Below are 10095 nucleotides of genomic sequence, written 5' to 3' on the forward strand. Positions count from 1 at the left end.
CTCCAAATTAATTAACCCATAATAAAAATTAGAATGGATGAAAACAAATTAGTAGTTATCAACAATTTTCAGCTATCTTAGATTTGTCTTTATCCCTTAAATGTAACATATTTTCATTGAATACTTCTTATGCCGATGCCTTCATTGTCAATAATGATGTGATAATAATGTGATCATGCTTTAATAGATCGAAGACTTTATATGATATCATTTTGCTCTGAAAATGATGTGATTTCGTTGCAATAATGATGTAATAATGCTTTGAAAAAAACGAAAACCAGTGATGATCATATCCACAATCATCGGCTCTGTCCAATATGTGATTTGCAGTTTTTTCCCATTTTACCCTTGCATGCCATCAATATTYYTAMAAAGAGGTAGTACATATTTATTTAATATTTTACTGCTCCCTAAATCTTTCTAAAACCGTGACTTAGAACAKAATGGTGGGCTTACAAGTYCATTTGCGTAAATCACAGGTGTTCTCGTTTGAACACTTCCTTTTATATTTATATATAAGGCSATTTAATATATTTAATGTTAATCYTTCGGAAATTACATGATTWTCCAGAGCAAATATGCTCTCCATTGTTCATTGTACAAGATTCCGGTTGCACAACGTTGTTCTCAATTTGGTGGATCATGCTATTACTACAGCTMAATGATCATCTCCATGTTGCTGCTGCTATGCTATATTTATACKTGTTTGCCATSTTTTTCGTTTTMTTCTCTTATTCAGTTCCATCAAATATGATGGTGGGTAATTCTCGACCTATCAATGTTAYAGTTTGCAGGATGAMATGTTTCAAAAGTTCAACTTTGACACTGAATGGGCTGTGAAACTCATATCAAGGATTACTAATGACGAGGATGTACCAATTGAAGGTGATTCAATTGTTGGACAGGTGTGATTTCATAGTTTGGAACACTAAAATACTTGTTTATTCCTTATTCAGCCTCACTCAGAAAGATTTAGTTTTACTATCCGTATAGTTCAATATATGAATTCTTTTATTTTGTTTTATTATGTTCCTCTGCATGCCTACAGGCAGATTGAAGGTAATACATATCCATGATATATATATATATATATACATATATACACATATATATTTGCGTATACCTACTCCTATAAAATTTGATTAGGAAACTAACTTCATTAAAACATCTGCAAAATATTTAACATCGAGGGAATTTAGTTTCCTAGTTTCTTATAAATTAGGAAACAAATTCCTAACTTTGTGGGAAAGTTCAACAGGTAGTGAAAGTAGACTTAAGTATATTCAGTTAGGAAGATGGAGACAACGTGATAAATACCCAAGGAGAGAGAGAAAGAAAGGGGGATTTAATATCCATGAAATTGGCAAGTGCCTTTGAGAGAACCAACCTCTCGAATTGCTGGAATTCGTTGTAATCATTCAATTTTGGCAAAGGGAGTTGGAAATTCAAGTATTGTGCATCAGGATCTCCATCAGATCATTCACTTCACGCTCCATCTATTCAACACTTTCATATTTGGTAGATTAAACTGACATCCTGACACAAACAAGCATGGATCCACTACAGTTGCAGCGAGCTACACAAATTCTCCCCCTTGAGGAGTGTTAGAGATAGTCTTTTATTCTGTTATGAGCTTCTTGTATTTTGTTAGTTTGCAGGTTAGCTTTAGGATTTATTTTATTTATTTCATTTTGGCCTTGCTTCACAGCCCTCATCCTAACTGTATGTCTATTTTTTCGGATTTTTCTTCAGTAAATACAATATGCACTACCACCCTAGTTATTTGAAYGTGCAACCTTACAAAGCCTCCTTCCATTTGGGYCACATCAAAATCAAATCGACCACCTTGCTGACATCTTGAAGAAGCCCTTGTGCAAGATTGGTTTTGAACCTGATATGTTGCAACTGGCATGTGATCCACCTCGAAGAACTTTCTTAGATAAATCAATGCTTTATTAAGGTTTTGTTATGTTTGTGTCTTGAGACACACAAGCCCATCTATATATTCAGGGTATCTCTTTTTGAATGATGATACATATTCTTACAGAGTTCTCTAGAAAAAGAAGTTGGAAAATGTACTCTTACAGAGTTCTGTAGAAATTGGACTGCAAGGCCTTGTAGCTTGATATTTATATGAAGAGAATATTCAGAGTATAAGGGTACTTTGGTTAAGTGTTAAAAGTTCCATGCTTCTCCTAAGACATTTCTTTCCTCTTATATCTTTTAATATTCATTCAGTTTAACATGCATTATATTATCTTCCAACTGCTAATTCAAGTTATTACAAAAATTTCAGCTTCTGTCTCTTCAAGTTTCCACAGAAAAGTATTTCTTCAACATAAGAAAGAGCCTTGTAGAGTTTGATGAAGTGCTAGAGGTACATATTTTATAGTAAAAATCACCATATACATTTTCTTTAATTTGTTCATCCTTTGATCTATGTTTCTTGGTTATGATTGTTTTCTTTTTCCTAGTTCAAGTTTGTATGTCAAATTGTGCTTAGAGTTGCTGTTGGAGACTTGACCTGAAAATCAGTTTCTATATGAAGGAAGTATTATCCTTATATGAAGTGTTCTCAGATTCTCTTTTCATCAATGTTTATTGTTCTTTTTTCATTATTTGATTGTATTATTGCATTATTTTTTCAGATCAATCTGACATCTTAGCCTTTTATGGTTGTGTAACTGATTGCATACTTGGTTCCAGGTGCAAAGGAAGCATGTTTATGATCTTCGTCAGATAATTTTAACTRGYGATTCTGAGAGTTGTTCACATCACATTCTCCAGTGAGTGTCTTTTTTACTAAGATCACTCTTATAATATTACTATCAGTATGTTCTGTACTTAATTATTTGGACAGAAAAGTCCTTCCAATGAGAATTACTATCAGTAGGTTCGGATAGATTTAAAATGGTTTGGATGTCGTCAATTTAAACCTTCAGATTGGTGTAAAAATGAGAATTAAGTAAAGAGGACGTCGATAGGAGACATGTGGGTATGTAAATATTAACAATGGGGAAAAAGACAAGGATATCTGAATAATTATGATACAGCGAAAGACTTATTTTTTTGATAGAAGAGAGTGGAAAGTGGCTGTTGGTCTTCCACTATTTCTGGATCAGATCATTGCCTGAAATGTGGTGGTTTCATATCTTGGTGAACCCAACTATTTTTAGGATAAAACTCTCTTCCATTTTTCGCTTTTTATGCTAAATATTTAATACTTCAGATTCCTTTGGTCTCTTTTGGTAAGTCTAGCCAGCTTTTTTTTGGAAACTCTTATTTATCATGCTTGAACTGGTCTATGAAGACTACGCACGATTAGTTTGTAAGCTCTGATCTATGTACATACTACCTAACAATATAGTTTTTTTAATAGCCTGTAACACTAAAAGGGCATGTGAGTAGCGTGGCTAAGTGCAATTATGGAACACTACAGAGATTATTATTCAACATACAGTGATCTGGCCCCTGATTGGATACCCAAATATATACAAGGATGAAAATGGTATAGAATCTTTTAAACTCGAATTGTATAAGTAAAACTGCATGTTGAGGTTCGAGCTTACTGCTGTGGCTGCATTTAACCATGTATTCTTATTTGTAGGTTGACATTAGAGGAATTTTGTGCACCAGTAGTTTATCTGAGAACACGAAAATAAAAGCTAGGCATACTTTTCTTAAATCCATGCCATTTTCATGTACTCGTTTGCTGCCATCATGTTTTGGGATTGAAACAGATTATAGGAAAAGAAGATCTTAATTACTAAATTTGTTAGTAAACATTGATCAATCTGATAAGATCTGTTACTTTAGACACAAAGAATAGACCTTTAGACAACCACCAATTACTATTGCATTGACTGCTCGTATACTTGTTTGTATTACATTTTCTAGAGTGAATTGCAAATTCGGTCCTGTTTTTTATGTATTTTAACACTCTGGGTCCCTATTTTGAAATATCTATGGATTACAACCCTGTGGTTTGCATTTTTATAACGCATTGGGTCCCTAAATCTAACTCCGTTTGAAATCTGTCTGTTAAAGTGGTCATGTGCGCGGCAAACGATAGATAGTTTGGTCATTTTATGCATTTTTCTCATTTTAAATTAAAAAATAAAAACAGCCAAAACAAACACCAATATCATATTGCCATGTGTCGCTCTTCCCTCTCGTTGATTAAGAGATTTTCCGGCAACCATTCCGGCAAGCAACTTTCTTTTTTCTCCTGCCTCCTCATTCTTCAACCCAAACAACAATCAAAAACCTAAATTAATTCCAAAATTAAGTGATCAATCCTAAAAATTAATCGTTAACATCATCAACACAACACCAAAAATACCTACTACAAACAGATTGAGGAGAAGAACAAACATATCTCCAATTGATTGCCACTTGAAACAGATCTCCAATCAAGAAAAGAAAAACAAAACCCTAAGGAAGCGTTTGGTACGCATACATGATTGGACTGGACTGGAGAGGACAAGAAGGACGGACTGGACTGGATTGGATAGAACAAGTGTATGTCTGGTGTTTGATACGACTACGACTGGACGGGACATAAATAGACAAGTTACCGCCAAAAGTTATTTGATGATTTTAAATATTATATAATAGTTATAATTAACAAATAAAGTAAATTATTAACGAATTTAATTTGTAAATTTTTTTACACAATTTTCATTATGGTACCAAATTTGAATGAAAAATTGATAGTAGTAATAGTGGTGTGGAGGTGGTGGTGGCCCCACGGTAGTAGTGGCGATGGTGGTGGTGGTCGATGGCCGACGGTAGTTATGGAGGTAGAGGTAGTGGGGTGGTTGGTGGACGACAGTGGTTATAGAGGACGTGAAGATGGTGGATTTTGGTGGTGGTGGCGGTTGACAACAATGGAGGAGGTAGTTGTGGTTGATTTAGTGAAAATAGTGGTGGGTGGCAATGGACGGTGGTGGTCGATGGTCGACGGTGGTTGTGGAGGAGGTTGTTGCAGTAGAGGAGTTGGAGGTGGCAATGGATGGTGGTGGTCGGTGGCTGATGGTTGTAGAGGTGGCAATTGATAGTTGTTGTGGAGGAGGTTGTTGCGGTATAGGAGGAGTTGGAGGTGGCCAACGGTGGTAATGTTGGTGGTGGTCGATGGCCGATGGTGGTTATAAAGGTGGCAATCGAGGATGGTAGTCGGTGGTTGTGGAGATGGTGAAGGAGGTTGTTGTAGTAGAGGAGTTGGAGGTGGCGAAAGGCGGTAGTGGTCGACTATGGTAGAGGTGGCGATGAACGATGGTGGACAGTGGTTGTGGAGGAGGTGGAGGATGTTGTACTGAAGAGGAGGTGGGCAGCAGACGAAACTAGCGGTGATGACCATTAGAACAAATACCATATTAAGGTTATATATCAAACTAGGGCAAATTAGTAATATTTTAGTTATAGTTGGAACAAGATAAAGCCTCTTCTATGTCATGCTGTCCCACCTTATCTCAGTTCTTGTCCCTGTCCCATGTCACACCAAACGTGGGACAATGAGTTCTTGTTCTGTCCCGTGCTGCACCAAACATGGGACATTGAGGTTTGTGCCGTCCTGTCTTGTCCGTACCCATGTACTAAACATAGCTAAATGTCTAATACAAACCCTAAATTGAAAAATCTAAATCAGATCGTCGGCGATAGAAGAGCAGAACTAGAAGAAACCAGATTGAGGAGCAGATCTTCAAAAAACTAACCATGGCCACCATCTCTATCACTATCGGGCCGTTGAATCCATGTTTCTCAATCTCTGCGCTTCGAAGTCCACAAACAAGAGAAAGAATGGAGTAAAACGAGAGAAATGGGAGGATTTTCACCGAAAAATGAGAAAAGGGAGGGTTTTCATCGGAAAACAGGAGAAAGTGGAGGNGAGAAAGAATGGAGTAAAACGAGAGAAATGGGAGGATTTTCACCGAAAAATGAGAAAAGGGAGGGTTTTCATCGGAAAACAGGAGAAAGTGGAGGGTTTCGCCGGAGAAAATGGACAGTCTCTTTCGCCGGAAAAACGGAGAGTGGGAGGGGTTTGCCTTTCTTAGGCTTGCAGTTGTGGTGGTGTAGTTGCAGCGATGGAGGTGGGAAGGGGAAGAGGGCTCACTRAGAGGAGGGAGAAAAAGAAGTGGGSGAAGAAGAAGACCAAGGACAAGTGGGGGAATCGGTCTTTGTCGTTCGATCTGTGTTCGGCAGAGAAGGGAATGGTCCCTGTGTTCGCCGGAGATGAGAGGTTGGGCGGTGTCCCTATATTTGCCGGAGATGATAAGGGGGAATGGTTCCTATGTCGCTGCCTTCGCCAGATAGACATATACATATGTCAAAGACCTTCCAGCCTAGTGGTAAAGGCTTGGGCATGGCATAGTCATGAACCCGAGTTCGAGCCCTGGGAGGGGAGTGTTGGCGACATTTAAGTGAGGCCATGTTTAGCCTCCAAATTTGCTAGGGATTAGTCGGGCTTTGGCCCGACACCCTTATTTTTTTTAGACATATACATATATTATATATATACTAGAAGGGTACTTGCGTAATACAACGATATACATCTTGATTTTAATGTTTTGTTTTATTATCTGTCTCCATCGATGCTATAATACGGTTTTATGTGGGTTTGAGAAAATGATAATGTTTTTATTTTTGAATAAAATATACATTTTAAGATATTATAAAAATTTGAAAAAAATATATTGAAATTTAACTATTTAAAAGTTCTCGTTCTTTTGTGTAATTTCTTTTAATTATAGTTTAATTTAAGGTTAATAATGAAGTAATTTATTTTTGATTGTTAAATATATTTTATAAAGATAATAATTAAGTATTTTGTTAGAGCTCAATAATTATCTTTGTTATATTTAAAAATTTTTATATTTAAAATGAAATGTTTATCCTTTATTTGATTATGTTTATCTGCAGTTAGTTACAGGAATTCAAACATAAAGCTTTAATAAGTTGTGCATACGTATAATTTACTTGTAATCTTGAATTCTAAGTAATATGCATCAATAAACAGTACTTTGTGCATGAAAAATGATTTTTAAGAGTTTTTGTCAAATGCTTTATAATATAGTATAGATATATATTATTATAATATGATCTATAGAGTAAATTACATGTTTGGTCCCTGTTGTTTTTAGTAGAAAATAAAAAAAGAAATAGAATGACGAAAATACCCCTGTACTTAACCTATTTAACAGAAAAAATTTAATGGAGTTAAAATTAGGGACCCAATATGTTATAAAATGCAATCACAGGGATGTAATCCATAGATATTTCAGAATAGGGACCCAGGGTGTTAAACCACGGGGACCAAATTTGTAACTCATTCCATTTTTTATAATAGTGAAAAACATTTTGAAACAACTTTATCTACTCCTAGAGCCCAAAAAGGGAAGAAAGATGGAAGGGGAAATATAGTCCAAGTCTGATTGTTCAGTTGTATGATTCAAGTTCTTCCCAGATTCATTTTGCCTTCTCCAACTATTTCATGATAAAAGCTTGTTTCTAGAGTTGCCAGACATCTTCTACCTTGTAATACAACTTTACTAGTCTGTATATTTGTTTGTGGTTCCATTTTATCCTTCTTATGAATGTGCTCAGTATCATTAAATTAAAGACCATTGTAATTTTGATGTACCCATTACTTTTCAAGCCTCCAATATCAGGAACCAAGTTAACACCATGACTCATAGGCTAATTATAATAGGAACATATAGTCTGTTTCTATTTCTTTTGTCCATAATACATCAAAATGTGCCATTGTATATATTATCATTTTATAGACCATTAAAATCGCAACTTAATTGTCTGTCTGTGTTGTTATGTTAGTTTTGCCCTTGTTATCTGAATGTTGTGTGCATGGAATCAGGTACATGCAAGCAGTCGTAGATGAACTTGTTTTGGGAAATGTTGATCCGTTGAAGGTATTGAATCTCCTTACCCTAGTGCCTCGATTAAAATTCTTATCAGTTGCATCGATCTGATCTCTATGATCTATATATTTTTCATAGCATCCAAGCAGCTGGAACTTAGACGAACTCTTAAAGAATTTCGTTGCAATTTCTGGGAAGATATTGGATGGTGAGGTGTAGTTTCAGTCTTATCTTAACCTGGAACTTAGACAAAATCTTAATATGGACTAAATCATATATGGGGTTTATCCAGAGTCATGTACAGGAATTACGGTGGAATCTTTGATGCAATCACTTGCTAATGTTAATGAATCAAGTGATAATGAATTGTGTCTTCCAAATTTACCTCAACCTCTGAATGCTTTTAAAGGTATACGTAAAAGGACTTCTTCATTGAAGCGTTGGCTATCCATATGCTCGGATGATTCGCTCAAGTGCGTACACTAAAACATTAATTATTGACTCTCTTTCACTTTTCTGTTTCTTAATTCGAATACAAGATGTTTTTCTTATCAACTGCAGAGATGGAAGATATCGAGTTACAGCTAATCTTCTGCGCAAGTACCTTGGTGATTAGTTAATCGCTTCATATACAAACACCATTCAAGAATCTGGTTATGCTGAAGAATATGTAAATGAAATTGAGGTACTTTTTTTCTTAATGTTAATATTATGATTTTATTTCATATTTTTTTACATGATATTTTTTTTTCTTGTCTTGAATCCAGAGAGCGGTTCTTGTGAAGTCCCTAGATTGTTTTTGGAGGGATCATCTTGTAAACATGAACAGACTAAATTCAGCGGTATGCTATTATCATAATCGGTTCATTTCAAGGTTTGCAATGTAAAAAAAATTTCAAGTTACATGAGATTCTTAACCAGCATACTATATAATTACCTATTGTATTTGCTAAAATGGAATCTGAACACTTTAATTGGTCATTTATTGCAACTTTACTATTGAGCTGAAGGTTTTTTTTTCTTTTTGTAACAAATAAAAAGTTTTTAATTAAGATTCACATGTGAATACTTTATCATGATAAATTTGTTAAATATCAAAGTTCATATTTGGGTGCAGGTGAATGTAAGGAGCTTTGGGCACAGGGATCCGCTGGAAGAATACAAAATAGATGGTTGTCGGTTTTTCATCTCGATGCTCAGCGCAACTCGGAGGTTGACTGTGGAATCACTTTTGAGGTACTGGTCATCTCCCATGGAGTCCCAACAATTATATGCATCATAGAATTAAAAGATGATATGTATGAAAACTATAGATTCCTGTATTGGTCTTATGTTGTAATTTTATTGTAGAATCAGGGTTTTTTATCATTTATAGACTTTAATTATTTACATCTTCTCAAACTAATGTGTTTGATGAAACAATCTATATACTATATACTATATACTATATACTATATACTATATACTATATACAATATACTATATACTATATACTATATACTATATACTATATACTATATATAGGACTATTATCAAATACTAAAAGGTTTGAGAATCTGATCTAATCATTTTAATCCAAACTAGTTGTGTACCCGCGCAATACGGTGGGAGCCATGAATTTTAACGATTTTGAAGTTCTACTAGTTTTATAAGATAAGATTTAACGATGATATAGGTTACACTTGGTCTTTACATATTAATACAATTAGAATAAATAAGAGTTATGATTCCAATTACAGACTATCGATGAAAAAAATTGTATGGCAGTTTAAAAATCCAACATATTTAAACGAATCTACAAATATATTCGATTTACACCAAGAGCAAAGAACCAAGAAACTTGAGTTTTAAGATAAACACTCAAAACCAATCAAGAAAACTACAAATTTGACATATCAAAGACCTTCCAGCCTAGTGGTAAAAGCTTGGGCATGGCATAGTCATGAACCCGAGTTCGAGCCCTTGAAGGGGAGTGTTGGCGACATTTAAGTGGGGCCTTGTTTAGCCTCCAAATTTGCCGGGGATTAGTCGAGCTTTGGCCCGGACACCCTTACAAAAAAAAAGACAAAAATGGGTTTTAGAATGAAATTTCAACCGCTTACCCTCTTTCTTGTCCAGAAACTCAGATTAAGGTTGAATTAATACATGTATATATATATATATATATATTTCAAAAAAACCCAAGACATATTAATTCAAAACATATTATACAGTGCAATTT

General features: G+C 35.0%; 1 protein-coding gene across 1 annotated transcript in view; it reads left to right on the forward strand.

Annotated features, from left to right (window-relative positions):
• LOC112502415 (protein translocase subunit SECA2, chloroplastic) overlaps positions 1–9156 on the forward strand; it is a 61290-nt gene extending 52134 nt beyond the window's left edge. Inside the window, 9 exon segments of the mRNA XM_025106304.1 lie at positions 788–905; positions 2297–2377; positions 2707–2786; positions 7871–7925; positions 8013–8082; positions 8167–8347; positions 8436–8559; positions 8642–8716; positions 8992–9156. Of these exon segments, the coding sequence (XP_024962072.1) occupies positions 788–905; positions 2297–2377; positions 2707–2786; positions 7871–7925; positions 8013–8082; positions 8167–8347; positions 8436–8559; positions 8642–8716; positions 8992–9156 (949 nt within the window).
• The last annotated feature ends 939 nt before the right edge of the window (positions 9157–10095 follow it).

Source organism: Cynara cardunculus, unplaced genomic scaffold, assembly GCF_001531365.2.
Source record: "Cynara cardunculus var. scolymus isolate 2C unplaced genomic scaffold, CcrdV1 Un_Scaffold_1363, whole genome shotgun sequence".
Classification (NCBI taxonomy): domain Eukaryota; kingdom Viridiplantae; phylum Streptophyta; class Magnoliopsida; order Asterales; family Asteraceae; genus Cynara; species Cynara cardunculus.